This window comes from Microtus oregoni, unplaced genomic scaffold (genome assembly GCF_018167655.1).
Source record: "Microtus oregoni isolate MIOR12 unplaced genomic scaffold, Mior012 000029F_ref0000214, whole genome shotgun sequence".
NCBI classification, from domain to species: domain Eukaryota; kingdom Metazoa; phylum Chordata; class Mammalia; order Rodentia; family Cricetidae; genus Microtus; species Microtus oregoni.
In genome coordinates, this window is record NW_024543088.1 from 1316216 (window position 1) to 1334823 (window position 18608).

An 18608-nucleotide genomic window follows, 5' to 3' on the forward strand; every position below is an offset into this window, starting at 1 on the left:
ATCAAACCAATAAAGGGTTTAACAGGGCCTGCAGGGGTGGGAGTGCCGCCCCCCCTCCAGGTCCCACCCCTAGCTGAGAAACTATACTGGTGACTACAGTCAAAGCAGAAGTATGGGAAACCTCACATTCCTGCCTCCACTGGTTTTGCTAGAAGGAACCTCAGCCAGTGAGGCAGTGCGGGATTAGAACCCCTGCAAAGGATTTGATCAACAAAATGAAGAACTGGAGGAAATTTAATGCAAGAGAAAGACGGGCACGGGAGGAGTCCTGTCTCCCAGGACCCACCCACATGGGATGCGGGCTTTGTGCTTCCCCCGAGCCGGCAGCCTCTCCGGCTGTTGGAGGCCTGCACTTCGCAGGTCGTCGTCTGTCCCTGTCCCGTGCATTTACATTCAACTGCTGCTCTGGCCTCAGAGGGGCTGCTGGGTTTGGGCCTCAGGCTCAGTGTTCTGTGCTTGCTCATCTCTGCTCACACCAGCAGGGCCTGACCTTCCACCAGGTGGCGTTGCTGCCCGGGGCTCAGGAGCCCCGTGTCTGTGTCCCGCGGCTCAGACTCGGAAGTCACAGCTGGTCCTCGTCCACCCAGATGGTCTTGCGCTGCTCCTCCACGATCTTGTCTTTGAGGACGCGCAGCAGCTCCTCCACGCTGCTCCACATCTCAGCCTCCACGGTGGCGTAGAGGCAGGGCAGCGCCTCCAGTTCCTTCTCTTTGAGCCTGCACACACGCAGGAACTCCTCCTCTGTCTCTGGCCGTGGTAGCAGCTTCCTGTGGGGCGGGGGAGGGGAGAGATGACAAAGGAAGACATGGGGAGTCTGTGGGGCTGGATGCCCACAGTGTGAGATGGAGGCCTGGATTGTACTGTTGCCCTCCTGGGCGCTGAACCACACCTGCTGGATACCTCCCGAGTGCTGGAATTCTAGCAGTGAGTGTCCTTAACACTACTGAAGAGTTTGAGACCAGCTTGGGCTAACGTGAGTTCAAGGCTAGTCTGGGCTATGTGCTGAGAACGCGCTTCATTCCAGAATAAGGTCATCGTCTCAAATGGAAACTCTGCGACCATTAACATGAACGAACTTCGCCCCACCCATCCTCTTCAGTACCTGGCTCCCATCATTCTGCTTTCTGTCCCTATGAATCTTATACTTTAGGGACTTCCTATAGGTGGAGCCATATGGTGTCAGTCATCTGTGCTGATTTCACAGCATCCCAACATTGAATGTCACTATTGTGGCAGGTGTCAGAATTTTCTCCTTTCTCAAGGTCGAATACTATTCGATCAGGATGACCTCAAACTTTCTGTCCTCCTGAATGGTTGGGATGACAGACCTGCATCTGTCCACTTCCCTCCTCCTCAGTTACTTCATCTCAGGGACAGGAAGTTGACAGACCCTCTCCCGAGTGCCACATTCATCCCAATGTGTCTTGCACATCTGCCCCACTGTGCTCAGGGTCAGAGTCGCAGAACCCAGCATCTGGGATTTTGGGAAGGGGTGGGTAGAGCGTAGTGCTGGGGGGTAGCCGTAGGGACTGGGGTGTCCTTACCTGAACCGTTTGATGTTCTTCTCGCTCACCCGGATGAGCAGCACGATGGGGTACACCTTGCATTTGATCAGGTCGCGCACGCAGCCGATCCCAGCCTCTAGTAGGCAGTGTTTATTCTGCAAGTACAGTGGCCGCTGTCAGCAGTGGCACCCACATGATCCCCCCTTGTGGGAGCCAGGCCAAGCCTGGGTGCCAGCCTACACCTGGCTGAGAAGCTGAACTAGGGAACTTCATAAGCGGGCTTCAGTGAGGCTGTAGCCCCACACCTCTGGACACTGTTCAACCCCGCTAAGCGCAGTGACATTGGCCATCTAGGCCAGCCCAAGCTGGGGGTGGGGCTTGCAATGGACACTCGCCTCCCCCCCCCAGTATTCCAGGATGCTCCTGGTAATGAGTAAAAGAACAGAAAAGGTCAGAAAGGGAGGCTGGCTGGAGGGCCTTCGCAGCTAGCTGCTTAACCAGGAGCTTGCTATCCGTGGAAAAGGATGCTTTCCACTTGGCTAAAGGCATCACTTAAAGAAAGCATCAAGCCTTATATCCAAGACTCAAAGAGCTAGCCTAGCAGAGGAGCCTGAGGCAGGAGACTGAGAAGTTTAGGTCAGCCTGGGCTACATGGTGAGAACTGTCTAAGAGACCACACCAAACTAAACAAGAATAAGAACACAGAAAGCTGGGCATGGGGGTGCGTGCCTGTAGTTCCAGCCCTTGGGAGGGTGAGCAGGAGCATCAAGAGTTTGAGGTCAGCTTGGACTACCTAGGAAGACTTAGTGCAGAATTTAGAAAGATAAGGAAAAAAAGGAAGAAAGGGAGAAAGAAAGGAAAGGAAACAATATAAAAAGCCAGGTGTGGTGGTACACACCTGTGATCCCAGCACTCGGGAAGCAGAGGCAGGAGGATAGTGCTTGGAGGGCAGCCTGGGCTATGTAGCCAGTTCCAGACCAGCTGGGGCTACATAGTGAGAGGGTATCCAAAAAACAAGTGAACAAAGACTGGAGAGATGGCTCAGCCGTTAATAGTACTGGCTGCTCGTGCAGAGGACCTGAATTCAGATCCCAGCAACTATGTGACAACTCATGACCACTTGGAACTCTAGCTCTAATGGATGTGATATTCTCTTCTGACGTCTGTGGGCACTGCAGTCATGTGCACACACACACACAAGCACACACACACAGACACACACATACACACAATTAAAACAAAAAATACCTTAAAAACCCAGTCAAATAAAAGTCAGAATATATATATATATATATATTTGAGATATAGATATCTCTTTTTATCTATCTATCTATCTATATCTTAATCAAAAAAATCAAGCGTGGCAGTACATGATTGTAATCCTGTTCCTTAAGGGGCGGGGCGGGGTAGGAGACTCTAGGTAGTTCTCAGGCCAGTCTGAGATACACAGTGAGGAAGACTAGAGGAGGAAGGGGAAGAGAAAGAGGAGGGAGGACAGAGAAGAGAAGGGAGAGAGACAAAAGAAGCGGGAGAGAGGGGGCAAAGGAAGGGGGAAGAATATAGTATTACCATGCTCTATGACGTCTTCTCTGCACACACTGTGGGCCTGGCACCCTGGCCTCAGGTAGACACAGTCCGAGCCCCCACCCCCTTTCTTCCCCTGACTGTTTCCTCCCCTGACTCCTGCTAACCCTGGCTGGTGGGGCGCCCCTTTTCGAGTAGAATCCATCTTGTCTGCGACCACACCCACTTTCTCATCCCTGTCACTAAACCCCCCTAAAGAACCTTTTTTTTTTGAAACAGGATCTCAGGTAGCCCAGGATGGCTTCTAATTTCCCATGTAATATGGCTCAGATGCTTTGTGTGTGCTTATGCGTAGATGCAAGGCAAGAGGAGTTGGCCGCAGTGTCAATCCTCAGGGGCAGGCCTCCTTGTTTCTTTTAAGACAGGGTCTCTCTCTTAGCCTGGGGTCCATGGACTTGTTTAAGCCGACTAGTGCTGGTGACCGAGCCTCCGGAATGTTCCTATCTTAGCGTGACCAAAGCAACTCGAGGAGGAAAGGGTTTATTTGGCTTCTGCTTCCCCATCATCGTTCATTATCAAAGGAAGTCAGGACAGAAATCAAACAGGGCAGAAACCTGGAGGCAGGAGCTGGCGCAGTGGCCATTGAGAGCTGCTGCTTACTGGCTTGCTCAACCTGCTTTCTTATAGAAACCAGACTCACCCACCAGTGGAGGGATGGAACCAGCTACCATGGGCTGGGTCCTCCCCCACTGATACCTGAGAAAGTGCCCTACAGCTGGATCTAATGGAGGCATTTTCTCAACTGAGGGTCCCTCCTTTCAGATAACTCCACCTTGTGTCAAACTGATATAAAATTAGCCAGTGCACCTCCTGTCTCTCCCTCCCTAGTGTTGGGATTACAGTACGAGCCACCTTGTCTGTATCTTCATGTGGGTTCTGAGGATCATTCTTGCATAGCTGCAATGAACCAACTCAGTCACCCCCTCAGTGGCTGGTGCCTGAGGAATGACACCCAAGGCTGTCCTCTCATCTCAACACATGCATGTACAATATACACATACACTTTTTCACACATGAACACACACATGCAGACTTAAAAAGAGACAACCACCAAACCACCTCTTTCAGGCTGGCCAAAAACGTTGGCTCTGCTTTCATCTGTGAGTGTCAGGGACACACAGGGAAGGTGTATATGTGACCACCCAGCTGTATGGCAAGCTAGGTTACTGGCTCCTGCTACCCCTAAGGATGCTGTCCCTTCCCCCGCCATAGCTCTCAAGTCTCAGAGCAAGGAAGAACTCCATGCTTTACAGCATCATTTTGTCCCCTTAGGGTCACACAGGGTCATCTGGTCTAGCTCCAGAGGTATCTGACTTGCATGCACACCGTGACATTTCTGGGTGGCTGCCTGTGACTTTCCTACGGTTTCTCTTTCCCATGGCTGAGTGGATGTGACACCTGACACCCACCCTGTGCTGTTTATTTATTTATTTTTTTGTCAACTTGACATGTACTAACCTGGGCAGAGGGCACTCCCTTAGCCGAAGAATTGCCTTCATCATATTGTCTGCAAAGTAACTCTGTGGGTGTTTTCTTGATTAGTGATTGGTGTGGAAGGGCCCAGCTCATTGTGGGCAGGGCCACCCCTGGGCAGGCGCTCCTGGGCTGTATAAGAAAGCAGGCTGAGCAAGCCATGAGGTGCAAGCCCGTAAGTAATGTTTCTTCTCGACTTCTGCTTCACTTCCTGCTTCTAGGTTCTTGCCTGGAGTTTCTGAGCTAACTTCCTTCAGCGACGGAGTGTGATCTGAGAGTTGTAAGATGAAGCAAACCCTTTCCTCCCCAAGTTGCTTTTGTTTCATGGTCTTTGTCGTAGCAACAGAAAACAAACTAGAACATGCTTCTAGTGTCTCACTCTGGCACATGCTTCTCTCCCCCTCCCTCTTGTCTTCCTCTTCCTCCCTCCTTCCTCCCTCTCTTACACACACACACACACACACACACACACACACACCCTTAGCTGACATGAACCAACACCAGGCCACTGGCAGAAACAAAACAGCAGAGGGTTTCAAAACACAAGCCCACATCAGAGACAAGAGGATACAGAGTGGAGGAAGAGAGGAAGAGAGTCATTTAGAGCCTGAGTAGAGAGAAAGGAAGTCCCTACCTGTGCCACCCACCCTTGCCCATGTCCCAGCACTTCACAGAGATCGTTGGGTGGGGTCTCAGCCTGGCTGCTACCCAGTGTTCCTCACCTTGGCTGCCACAGCCTCAATGTTGGCAGGGACGATGCATTCAAAGGTGTTGGGGTTCTTTTCCCGGGAGTAGATGATGGTTTCCGTCTTCTGCTTCCGGAGGAACTCATCTCTCGTGACAATATCTGCAGAGATAGGAGTTGGTGCCCAGGGTGGCACGAGCTATTTGTGGCAGGCTATCCCTTCCAGGCCCTACCTGTTTCCTTCTGGGTGCAGCATAATTTGATATCTACCTGGTCCATTCGCACCATAGTTAAATGAACCTCATCTTCTCTACTAGATGGGGAAGATCCTTGATCAAGAATCAAGGCCATGCATGCTCTATGCTGGACTATGCAGCAGGGGCTTAGTGGACATCACACTCTGGCTTTTCAGCTGTGGGTGTTACTGGACAAAGTAGCTCAGGTGATGGGGGTCATCATCAAGTACAGTTCAATCATGAAACTCACCTATGGAGTCAGCCCCGCCTGCCTATCCACTCATTCATCTCTTCCTCCGCTATCCATCCAGCCGTCTGTCATCAACCCACCCATCCATTATCCAGTTATTCATCATCCATCCATCTGCTCACCTGTCCATCCGTATATGGTATGTCACCCATCCATTCATCTATCTATCTGTCTGTCCAACCATTCACCATCCTCCTGTCCATCCATTCATTTATTCACCCATCTCCCAAGTGTCTACCATCCATCTTCCTACTACCTATCCCTAACCACCCATCAACCTATCATCCACCCATCCATCATTTCCATCATCTACCATCCACCCATTTACCCACGTCCCATCTGCCTAACTCCTCATTTCCATCTATCATCCATCCACCATCCATCCAGTTACCTACCTACTCACTTACCCTTCACCCACCTACCCATCTATCTGCCCACCTACCCACCCACCCACTCACCTATCTATCTACATTCTTACCTATCTATCCACCCATCTGTCTTCCCACTTACCCATCTATTCACCCATCTATCTACCCATCTATCCATCTATCTATCTACCCATCTATCTATCTATCTATCTATCTATCTATCTATCTATCTATCCATCCATCTATCCACCACCCATAGGATCTTGCTCATGGTCAAGCACTAGGATTAACAATGTGTTAAAATACACCGCTGCACTCGAGGAGCCATGATCTAGATGGAGAGAAATACGTAGGTAACATATCATTACCAAGTGGCTTAGTGGGTACAGCAACGGGCTGCCTTTTGTGAGAACACTGAGGGGAGGAGGCAGGTGGGCTTCCTGGCATGGATGGAGGAAGAGGAGCGATGGAAGAGAGGGGAGGGGAGAAGAAGGGGAAGAGGCTGAGTCACTCTAGTGATGGGCTCCAGAGGCCTATGTCCCTCTGCCTGCTATCTGGCCAGGCTCACCTGACTTGCAGATGGTGAATTCCATGGCACCCCCCGAGTTGAGCAGCTTCTGCACCAGTGTCTTGGCCAGCATGGTGGGTGTGAAGAGCACAGGCCGGCGGCGCTCACAGTGGAAGGCTCGCACTAGGCTGTAGGGGATCAGGGTGAGGTTCCGGCTGAGCTCATTCTCAGGGTCCAGCTCTGGTAGAGGACAGAAGCAGTGGGCTGTCAGAGTCCACCCTGTCCCACGGCACATTTAGGGTACGGAGGCCTTGGCCACCCTCATGGCCCCACGGAGCCTGGAGGCCTCTGGTAACGGAGGAAGAGACATGGGTATCTTGGAGCTATTTTGGATACTCAGGAAAGTCTCTGAGGGAGATTTGGGGGAGACACACAAGACACACAGGAACCCTGATGGCTTCTGAAGTGTGGGCCACTTCAGTAGGCCAAGGACATCTTTTTAGAATAGGGGTGTGGCTTGTGACCAGGAGTAGAGTCAGTTGTGCAGTGACAACCTTTCTGATGGAAATGTTCACTCTCAGTACAGAAACCTGCAGAGCTGAGGGCCTGGGGCTGGCTGGTTGGCGCGGCACTTGCCGTGAAAGTGTGAGAGGATCTGCACTCATCTCTAGAACCCATGTAAACATCCTGTGTGGTGTGCTTACAATCCCAGTGCTGGGGCGGCAGAGACAGGTGGATCGGATACCTGGGGGTTTGCCGGTCAGTCAGTCTCCCTCATCAGGGTAGCCAGGCCCAATGAGAGAGCTTGTCTCAAAAACAAGATGGGGTCCTGAAGAGATGGCTCAGCAGTTAAGAGCACTTGCAGCTCTTGCAAAGGACCAGAGTTCAGATCCCAGCACCCACCTCCGGTGACTCAAGTAACTCCAGTTCGAGAGGGCTGATCGCCCTCTTCTGGTCCCTGTGGGTACTGCTCTCAAGTGGAAAGAAGTGTGTGCACACAAATTAAAAACCAAAATAAAAACAAAAATTGTAATCAAAACAACAACAATAACAGCAACAAAACCGCTAAGGTAGATGGTGACTTAAGAACACTACTCGAGGGCCTCGATGGCCACACGAGTGCATATGCAAGCCCCCTCTGAGGTTACAGAGGCAGTACACAGTTGTTGGGGAGCTGTCTGCAAACTGGGCAGGGGGCTCTGTGGATGCCACTTTTGTGAGTCATCACCCTTGCTGTGGGACCTTTCTGAAGGTGCAGTGGCTAGAGTCACCCATGCTCCTGTGACCAGGCCCTCAAAACTCCCTCGTTCATCACAGTGGATTTGGCTGGACTTGCTCATTTGGTTGGGGTTGCCCTCTCTGCCTGGTGTGAACAGATGGGGACTCTCCCAGAACAGTCATGCAGTGTGATGGTTCAGGCAAACGGATGAGTGAGTGCAGGAGAGCGAGGGGTGGCAAGAGGGCAGGGCCACAGGGCAAAGCCTTGGGGTCTTTCATGGGAGGCACAGTCCTCTGTTCCCCTGAGTCCCAAGGCAAGGAGGTCTGCTAAAGCCAGCTCCCGGCATCTGGGGACCCATTTCCCAGAACCAGGGCTTTGTCCCTTTTCCTTTGTCCCTGGTTTTCCCAGTGTGGGTACAAAGAGGTCTTTCTGATCTGCTATACTTAGGTTCTGCCTCCTCGTCTCCAAGAGAACCCAGCCTGGATGGGGGAATGCAGAGAGGAGCTGGCCCACCATCATCTGGGGGCCTAGCACTGGGTAGCTTTTTACCAGCTAGCTAAATGAGAAAGATATTTAGTGGGAGAGGCATCGGTAAGTAAATAAATAGGTCTTGGCAAATGACTTCCATCAATGTGGGCATTTGGGCTTAAAGGGACGATGACAGGTATCAGGCAGGTCAGAGCTGGGTGACCACAGAGCAGAAGATGACGAATCTGATGGGATGGTAGGGCTGGGTGGGTCTTCTCAAGCATCCTTTTGTTTTGTTTTGTTTAAGATAGGGTGTCGCGATGTAGCCCAAGCTGGCCTCCAACTCATGGCAATTCTCTTGCCTCAGCTGACTAAATCCTGTTATTACAGATGCATGCTACTATGCCTTTCCCCTCCCCCTCTGTGTGTGTGTGTGTCTGTACATGCACTTGAGTACACAGGCCAGAGGTAGAGATTGGTGGAGTGTACACCAAGAGGCCAGCCCAGCACGTTGCTGTGGGGCCGTGGGGGGAGGGGACAGGAGGTCCTCACGCACCCTCATGTTTCTCTGTCAGGAGTTTGGTGGCATCCAGCGAGGACCGGGAGAGGCTTCCCAGGGGGCTTCCAGAGATGATCCTCACACGTTCGTTGCTGTTCATTCGTTTGTACTTGTTTTCTGACCGGCTGACAAACTGTGGAGAGAGAAGGAGGGCAGGGAAGGAGGGTGGGATGGGAGGGCAGAGTGGGAGGGTGGGGCAGAATTCTCTTGGCTTCAAGTCTTGAGCCAGATTGGGCTGCACCAGGCAGACAAAACGAACCATGCTTTTGTTCCAACTCTACTCTCGACTCTACTCTGGGGGCTCAGGGCAGAACACCTCTGTTGTAAAGAGACCCTGGGACACTCCAGCTGCCGTGGCCGAAGACACCTCTTGCCACTACTGATCTAGCTGGTGAGGACCCTGGCTGGCAGCGGCAGGGGTCCATACATGCTGGAACTCTCCAGCTCCCCACGCTGCACCCATGGTCCTCTGGGTTCTAGAACCATGGCTTCCTCACACAGTTCATAGAAACTTTTCTGGTACAGAGGCCAGGCTCCCACAAAGCCCCCTGGGCATCTTTAAGTCTTTCCCGCTTCTTTCAGTAGTAGAGGCAGGAGCCTGCCCAGTGCTAGCCTGCACCGGCCTCATGGTTTTATTTTTATATATTTTCTGAGACAGGGTCTCATGTAGCCCAGGCTGGCCTCAAACTCACTATGTGGCCTAGGAGGACTTTGAACTTCGGGTCCTCTTGCCTCCACTTCCCGAGCACTGGGATTACAAGCATGCTCCACCGTGTGGTGATGGGGATGGAACTGAGGGCTCCACACACGGTAGGCCGGCTGTTTAACAACCGAGTCATATCCCTAGCTTAGCCTTGTGTCTTGGAAGGAAACTCAGCTTGACCCAGGGGCCTAACGTCATCTTGGTAGATGGTCCTGCCTTCAGGAGGGAGGCCTCATGCTCTGCAGGGTCCCTTCCCATCTGTCGGTCTCGGCCACATTCTTGTGTCCATCTGGGTTTTGGGGTCAGGGTGCTAGCTATTTCTTGCTGTGCTTTCTGCATCGGAGTCTGATTAATGCAGTGCCACACAGGAAACAAGCTTCCGGGCTGCCCACTCAGATTCTTTGCCCCTTTCACTTACCGATAAAGGAATGGTTATGAAGCCCAAACCGGTACCTATGTGGACTCACACAGTCGGCTTATCGATAGTCCTTGTGCTATCCACCCCCAAAATATTTTTTTTCTTTTGAAATTAAGTACAAGAAGGAAATTTTTTTTTCTAGTCCCAAAGAGCTGAACTGTTTCCACAGAGAGGTAAGATTCAAAGAACCTGCTGGGTTTCCCTTATCTCCTTGGCCTCTGGGATGCTCAGGTAAGTTTAATGCTCCTTCAGAGGAAGTAAACTGGCTTAAATATCTGGAGGGTTCATTTCCCCTTCCTAATATAGCACATCTGATTTTTCTATCATATTTTAGCAGCTGAGTTGTTGAAGCTCTTTTGGCCCGAAGTTGCTTCAAATCTTTTATGAAAGTGAGACCGGCTTCCCGCAGGCGTGGAGTCTGTCTACAGACCTGTCACTGTGAGGATAAAATGGGATGGAAGAAACCAGGCGCTGTGAGAAGCCACAAGAGGCGCGGGAATACAAAGCCGTGTTGTTTCCACACTGGCAAGTCTTCTTGGTAGGCAGAGGGCGGGGCCCTGGCAAACTGCACTAGACAAGTCAGCGGGCTTCCGCTCACCAGCCTTACCTGAAGGAGCTGACCAAAGAAGAAACTCGCTCTGGAGAGGCGGGGGCTGACCCGGGGGTCACTGGTTGAAAGTGTCTCTTCGGGCTGCAGGGTGTTCTGAAATGAGTTTGTCAGTCAGCCGGGGTTCAGCAAGGGGCTCCTGAGTGTGAGCCTGCTGTAGAGAGAGCACACCTGTCCCCGAGTCCCCTTCGGCCTGAGTGTCAAGGTGCAACATCGGACACCTACAGCTGGGCATCAGCAGAGGCTGGGAGAGAGCAACCTCTTGTGTCTGAGACTGGCGTGGATTGGGGTGAGATGCGTTTGAGCCCGCTAAGTTACAGAGGGGAGGGCTCGTAGGAGTTCTCCCTTCCCAAAGAACCAAATGCCTTGCAGCGCATCTTCCTGATGACACAGTGACATGGCCAGCTCCTGCTTCTTACATGCAGGGAGGAAGAGAGAAGTTGCAAGTCCCCTGTCCCCACCACCCATCTTCACCTACCCGGAGGCTGCGCAGGGTGTGGTGAGCGCTGTCTGCCTCCTCCCGGCTGCCCCTGTGCACCAGTCGTTGGAGCTTCACCAGGAGAAGCTGTTGAGCCCTGGGGGAGGCGACATGGGAGCAACCTCAGGGTTAGAACTGGGCCCCTGCAGACGGGAGGAACTGAGTCCCAGGAGTCGCTGTGCAACACCAGACTCGCTGGGCTTGGGACACAGCATCTCGCAGACCAGCTGCGGGGTCATGACCTTGTATCTGGATTTCTCCACTGACCATCTGACTGGCCAAGACTCACTTGTCTGTGACTGGCCAAGCAGCAGCAAGGGCCCAGAAGAGCAGGTGTCACTGTGTGCAACCCAGGATGATTAAAAAGAAACGGCGAAGGGACTGGGACATGGCTCAGAGACAGAACATTTGCTCAACATGTCCCAGGGCTCTGGGATCCATTCCCTCCCCCCAGTCCTGAACCTCAGATAGAAAGAAAAGACCAGATGGGACTGTCATCCCAGTTGTCCTAGGCAGGGAAGGGCTGTGGACAGGAGGACTGCAAGTTCAACTCTAGGCTGGATAACTAAATCAGACTATTGAAAAATTTTTTTTAAAAGTAAAGTAGGCTGGGAAATGAAGCTTCAGTGGAAGAGCACCTGCCTAGAATCCCCAGTGAGGGGCTGGGGTGTGGCTCAGTGGTAGAGCACCTGTCTAGAATCCTCCAGTGAGGGGCTGGGGTGTGGCTCAGTGGTAGAGCCCCTGCCTAGAATCCCCCAGTGAGGGGCTGGGGTGTGGCTCAGTGGTAGAGCCTCTTCCTAGAATCCCCCAGTGAGGGGCTGAGGTGTGGATCCAGGTAGAGGGTTCCTCAGCATGCCTGGTAGTCACTGGACAGAATGAGGGTGCTAGGAGACTTTGTGAGGACACATGCCATCCTTACTATAAGGGTAAGGATGCCTTCCACAGAAGGAGAGGCCAGTATCTTCCAGTTCCCCAGGCTGAGGGGGTTTCTGGGTCTGGGGTGGTTTCAGGGCCCACCCCTCCTGTTCCTGCTCACCGGCTGTAGCTGGGGATGGTGCCCATGTCCAGGTCTTGGTCTGTGAAGGGATCAACTCGTGCACATAACCACTCATGCCTGTCCTGGTACATGGTATCCAAGACGTGTACCACATCGTCACACTTCAGAGACATGGAGCAGGCATCCAGCTGGCTGGAGATGTTCAGGTTCAGGCGGATGTAGAACGAGTCCCCTGATGTGATCACACCGTCCTCCATCTCCTTCAGCAGCTTCCGGTATCCTGAGGGGGACACAATCCAAACACTTAAACACCCTGGAGGCGACCTCATCTGCGTGCCTGCCTTTCTCCTGTGAATGGGCAGCCATGCTGTCTGTGAGGTTCCCTGGTCGATGGGCAGCCGTCTGTGGGGCTCCTTTTTCATTTGGGCTTCCAGGAAGCTTGGAGCTAAAACTTGTGCCGAATCACAATGTTGAATTTACTGACATTTGCATTGTGGTCTCCATGCCTTCTCCACCATTACAAGGAGCTTGCCAACTGGTACTTAACAAACAATAGGCTAGACACAGCCTTCAATTCAACGCATTTTCTCAAATGTATACATGTGGATAGCTCCTACTCTGAACCCTCTGCTGATGTGCTCTCTCAGGCTAGCTTTTTCCTGGTTGCGCTTGCCCTAGCTAGCTGTACCTCATGTTGCAGAGATGGAAGCAAGTACCACAAGCTCCTTTGCATCTGGCTGCAACTGTGCGACATTATGCTTGCAAGACACAGTACTGTGGCCCACGCTACTTTTCATTGCTCTGTAGTACTCCATGCTGCTGTGAGTCAGTCAAATACATTATTTTTGGTGAACACATGTACTCGTTTTTCTTGGATAAACAGATACAGAAGTCGATTCGCCAGGTCATTGTGAAGCTGTGTGGAAGCTCTTGTAGCTACTGCCAAATGCATTTCTAGGTTAATAAGACTGCTGCCCGTGCCAGTAAGGCCAAATATTACCGGTCTTTTGAGTAAAATTTTGCAAATAACTTTGGAGGCATTAGGAGGTTACAGCGTGAATCTGATAAATGCTGCAAGCTGTCAGTGAATGCTTATGGTATACATCTATAATTTATCCCCAAAGTAACCCCAGTGACAGAGGGGTGTGTGTCAAAAGGGGGAGTTGTAACAAGCAAGCTCCTAGTAGGTCATCCATAGCCAAAGGGCATTCCGGGCAGCTGGGTTGGCATGGAGAAGCAGAGATTCTATATTGGGTCTTTTAGAGGTGCCCTAGTTTAGCTAGACTCTGGCTCAGACCCCTTTTGTACCCCCTAGCATCCTTAAGTCTGAGCTCTTCTCTGGGACTAGGGCCCTCTCCCAGAAATCCAGCCTGAAGGGCAATGCCATTGTCCACCTCTAGGGGCGCAACTCATTTTGCAGCCCTGTGACCCAGGGGTCAAGGTGTTCCCTAAATATATATATTTTGTGCAGGGCTGGAAAACCTAGCCTCAGGAGATGGTAGGAGCATGTCCCATGAGCAGGGGTGACTGGCTGGGCTCCACAGTGCTATCCTCTGCACCAGAGTACTGCTGGGAAGGGGCAGGAGGGCGGCTTGGAGAAGCGGGCTGGGCTATTTATGCTCCGCTCAAATATTCATGATTACTGTGGTTAAAAATAAGACCCAGCTGCAGAGGCAATCACGCAGGAAAACCCAGAGGTGAGAATGAGAATCCAAGTCATCACCCAGCAGAAGGGCTGCAGGGGGCTGGGGGCTGGGGAGGATGGGGAGTGGGGGAGTGAAGGAGGGGGGGCTGGGCCAGGCAGGGCTGTCTGTCAGGGGTCCGGATGTGCTTCTGCAGCCCTGCCTGGCCCAGAGTCTCACAGATGTCACCCGTGCAGGGGAGGAGCGAGCCAGTCTGCTGGAGCTGTGTCCTCTGTGTTTCCCTAGGAGGTTTGCGGACTTGGTTCAGGGTGACACAGAGCATCGTCATCCCTACCCAAGGATATTAGAACTGATTTCCTCTTGGGGTGGGGTGTGACTCATTCCTCATGGGGCATAGATAAGCAAGGGGGGAGGCTCATGGTAGACACTCTCGTGTAGACCAGATCTAATCCAGGCTTTACCTTCATTGTTGACCTTGTAGTGCAGGGTGATGGGACCACTGCACCTCTGGATGGTCCAACGGGCCTCTTCCTTTGTGCAAGCATCCAGTGGAACGCTCTGCCTCTCGCCCCGGATGCAGCCTTCCAGCTACAGGCCAAAAACAAGCTGTTTATTTTCCTAGGCTTTGCAGATGGGCAACGTGGCCAGTCCACGGCTGCGTTCCATGGGAGTATCCTTCTCCAGACACAGGGGCATCTCATGCAACGGAGTGGGGGAGGCATGTGTCGCTAGGTGTGCATGCATGTGCCCATGTGTACACATGGAAGAGAAGGGCCTGGGGACACCCCACAGTTTCCCCTCCTCTATCTCTCACCAGCAGTAGTTGGTGGCCCTCACGTAGTCCAGCCCTCTCGGCCAGCGAGCCCGGCTTGACGGAGTGAATGAAGCTCCCACGTGCATTGCCGCCCAGCAGGGTGAGCTGGGTGATGAGTCCATCACCATTCAGGGTCGTGTGCTGCACCAAGGGGCCAGGGCCACGTACATGGCCCCCAGATGTAACCGATGGCCGGAAGGGCCTGAGTTGGGAAAGAAAATAGGCTCAGAAAGGCTGAATCTAGGACGTGTTAGCAGGATGCTAGTGGCATAGCTGCGTGTGTCCTGGAGGCTTGGGAGGTTCTAAGGGACTCATGACTGCTGCCACCTTCCTGGCCTCAGGAAGAAGGAATGACTACCTGCTCCTTCTTCTGTGTGTCTAGGTTTCTTATCCGGGACAGTCAAGGAACAGATGGAGTGGTTCTCTCTGTGAGCCCCAACCCCACTTTGAGGTAGGTCTCATGTAGTACAGGCTAGCTTCCAACTCACTAGGTAGCTGAGAATAACCTTGAACTTTTCATCCTCCTGCCTCACCTCCTGAGTGCTGGGACACTTTGCCTGATGCATGTGGTGCTGGGGATGGAGTTCAGGACTCATGCATGCAGGATGAGCACCCTCCCAAGTGAGCCACATCCCTATTCTGAGTGACTGAGACCCTGAGTCTTGGAGCACGCAGATTGTCCCCTCTGTAGAGAACTAAGAGGATGAGGGCCTTCGGTTCCATCCTTGAACTCCCATTCGGCCACTCCCATCCCTGGTACCTTTGTCCTATCTCTGTTCCCTTGTGTGTATGTGTGTGTGAGTGTGTGTGTGTATGTGTACATGCACGCGGAGGTCAGAGGTTGAGCTCAGGCATTGTTCCTCAGTCCTCCTTGCTTTTGGTAGTCACTCACTGGATCTGCAGCTTGCAAACTCCAAGCATGTGCCACCACACCCAGCTTTTTTTATGTGGGTGGGTTCTGGGGATTTGAACTCAGGTCCTCATGCTTGTGTGACAAGACCTATCCTCACTGAGCTGTCCCCCTAGCCCTGTTTCCATACCTTTCTAAAGAGAACTTCCGGAACATGAGGTTGACCTGCTCCAGGTCGTAGGCATCCAGTCCCTCTGACTGGTGTGAAGAGGAGGAGGAGTGGATGGAGGGGGGTCCGAAGGAGTAGCGTTCATGATTGTCATCTGTAGAGGAGGGGTGGGGACTGTCAGGACTTAGGCACATTAGAGGGAGCACCTAGGGCCATCCCTTCCACCCACCCCCTGGCATTGAGTGGTCAGCGTCTCCTAGAGCTGAATGGTAGCATAGCTCTGTAGACTGGAAGCTGGGGGGAGTCAGCTCTCTCCAGAGGCAGAGCACAGGCTTGTAGCATGTAGCCCAGGCTGTGCCCAACTTGCCATCCCCCTGCCTCCATCTCTCAAGTGCTCGAATTACAGGAACCAGAATCCTGCAGCTCTGACTCCACCCTGCCTGTCTCCTGCCATCAGGACGGATGGTAAAGTTCAAAATAGACAACCCCCTGCCTCTCTTCTTATGGAGCCTCACCAGATATGTAGGGAGTAGGAGGCCAGAAGAGGACACCTGGTGCCCTCCTCTACCATTGTCTGCCTTTTTTTTTGCAGGGTCTTTCCCTGAACCTGGGGTACATGCCTTTTCAGCTTGGCAGGAGGATAGCCAGGCCCTGTGCTCCTCTTGTCTCTGTACCCTTCAGAGTTAGGGTCAGAGATGTTTTCAGGGACACCCCACTTTCTGTGAGGGTGCTGGGGTCTAGGCTCTGGTCCTCACGATTGTGGACCAAGAACTCTTAGCCATTAAAGCCACCTCTTCAGCTCCCAGCTCTATCTTGGAAGTGAGCTCTGGGGTTCTCACTTTGGAGTCACCCCTCCCCCCCCCCCAGTTTCACCACCCTCCACTGACTCTCAGACTCTGTGTCTGTAGGAGCCTGGGGTCCCTATCCTTTTCTTCCACCTCAACTGGACTGTAAGTTCCAAGGGGAGGTGCTGGCTGGAACAGAGCCACCAGGGTGAGGGACACACTGGTCCTGCTTGGGGCTGATAACAAAGGCCAATTCTGCGCAAGGAGTTTTTCCCGACACCCGCAACATGCTTTGGATGCCTGCCCAGGATTCACTTCCCGGCTTCCCCGTTCTAAACCTCTCTCGATTCTTTTCATTACCCAGCCTCCATTAGGTGCTAACCCCTCTTTAACACTTGATAGCTTGCGATGGTCCCCAATTATGGAGGATCGCTAATCTTTCCATTTTGTCTGCTGGTGGCCTCTGTTAGCCAGGGGCACAGATGGGGACGGGGGAGGAAGTGGAATGTGTGTGTAGGGTATATCTGCAGGATTCTGAGGCATAGGAGACTAACCTAAGAGCAGGGTAGGGCTCTGGGGACACACGAGACACAGGGGAACTATCTCTAGGCTCTCCACCCTCTCAGTGATCCAGCCAGGCAGACGCCTTGGGTTCATGGTACTAACACCACGGTCTCTGCAGGCAGGGATGTTGGGCCTAGGACTCTACCTCTGAGCCACATCCCAGCCCCTCACTGGGGGATTTGTAGGAAATCACACATTCTGAGACCTAGAATTATTACTATTTTAAAACCCATGGTTTTTTTTTTTTTCTTCAATTGAGTGGCTGGTTCTGCCTGTAAATCACAGAGCCACTTTGGTCTCTGGCTGGAGCCTATGATCAGATCTTCTCCCATGTCCTCTTCTGAGTCCTTCTCTGGATAGACCCTGCCCTCCCAGGTCACCGTGGCCCCTCTGCGCCTGGCAGATACACACCATCAAGGTCCAAGGCGTCGAACCCGCAGCTGTCATTGTCTTCTTCCACTGTGCTGCAAGACACAAACCGGGGACAAGGACACTGCTGTGAGCATGTGCTTCAGGTGAAAAAGGTGGAAGGAGCTTCTGGAATGTTCTGGCTTCCCATCAGGCCTTGCTTCCAAGAGGTCAGTAGAGGAGGGAAGGGAAGGATGAGGAGGGTGGGATGAAGGGGGACTAAATCATCAGGGAAGGAGGTCCTGGGGGCCTGTCTAGACCATGTCTCACAATGGCTGAGGAAGACACAGGTGAGCAGAGGCCAGGTAAAGCCAGAAGTGGTGGCACTCGCCAGCAATTGCAGTGGTCAGGAGGCAGAAGCAGGGTGATTGACCGTGAGAGGCCAGCCTGGGGTACCGATTTCCCAGAGGCTCAAGCAACCTCTGTTTGTTATTTACATCACATGTTTGTCACCTGGTGGGATGGCTCTGAGGCAGCAGAGAGCCCTCTCGGAAGGGGTGGGTGCAATGAACACTAGGCTGGCCAAGGTGGTTGTAGGTGTACAAGAGACTTCAGTAACTACGCTGAAAACTGGTCCAAGATGTCCAGAAGGGTGCAGCCACTGGGGGGACTGGGCAGGTATTCTATTTTTGTGTGTGTGTTTATTTTTTTTTAAAAAATATTTATTTATTTATTTGTTATGTATACAATAGACTATCTATGTGTATGCCTGCAGGCCAGAAGAGGGCACCAGACCTTATTACAGATGGTTGTGAGCCACCATGTGGTTGCTGGGAATTGAACTCAGGACCCTTAGAAGAGCAGGCAATGCTCTTAACCACTGAGCCATCTCTCCAGCCCATGTGTTTCTTTTTTTAATGATTTTTTTAAAAAAAGAAAACAAACTATCGCTTTTCATTTTACATACCAGTCCCAGTTTCCACTCTTTCCCCATCCCCTCCACCTCCTCCCTCCCATCCACTCTCCAGAAAGGGCAAGGCACATTGCTCTAAGGACCAAGGCCCTCTCCACTGTATCTAGGCTGAGCAAAGTATTCATTTAAAGAGAATGGGTTGCAAAAAGCCAGTACAAATCCTGGTGCCACTGCCAGTGACCCTGCATTCTGTGCCAGTCATACGACTGTCACCCACATTCAGAGGGCCTAGCTTGGTCCTATGCTGGTTCCTCCCTTGTCTGTGAGCAGGTATTCTTACAGATGAGTGTGAGCTGGAGTTACAGATGAGTGTGAGCAGGTATTCTTACAGATGAGTGTGAGCTGAAGTTTAGAGCTGTCCTGGGAACATGATGACTGAGATATCAAAACCCAGGCCCCAGCAG

General features: G+C 52.3%; 1 protein-coding gene and 1 long non-coding RNA gene across 2 annotated transcripts in view; one reads left to right on the forward strand and one right to left on the reverse strand.

Moving 5' to 3' along the window:
- Positions 1-216: 216 nt before the first annotated feature.
- The window catches only part of LOC121465050 (caspase recruitment domain-containing protein 11-like), a 52304-nt gene continuing 33912 nt past the window's right edge, over positions 217-18608 (reverse strand). The window contains exons 13-24 of the mRNA XM_041678220.1: positions 17295-17347; positions 15556-15688; positions 14516-14717; positions 14163-14289; positions 12098-12338; positions 11062-11158; positions 10584-10679; positions 8853-8988; positions 6670-6849; positions 5285-5409; positions 1545-1660; positions 217-767 (exon numbers count right to left, since the gene is read on the reverse strand). Of these exons, the coding sequence (XP_041534154.1) occupies positions 563-767; positions 1545-1660; positions 5285-5409; positions 6670-6849; positions 8853-8988; positions 10584-10679; positions 11062-11158; positions 12098-12338; positions 14163-14289; positions 14516-14717; positions 15556-15688; positions 17295-17347 (1711 nt within the window). The 3' untranslated portion in view covers positions 217-562. The remainder of the gene's footprint in view (positions 768-1544; positions 1661-5284; positions 5410-6669; positions 6850-8852; positions 8989-10583; positions 10680-11061; positions 11159-12097; positions 12339-14162; positions 14290-14515; positions 14718-15555; positions 15689-17294; positions 17348-18608) is intronic.
- Positions 13739-17351, forward strand: LOC121465052. The gene is made up of 3 exons (XR_005976609.1): positions 13739-13755; positions 14898-14966; positions 17287-17351. It is a non-coding gene; the product is annotated as an uncharacterized LOC121465052 (long non-coding RNA).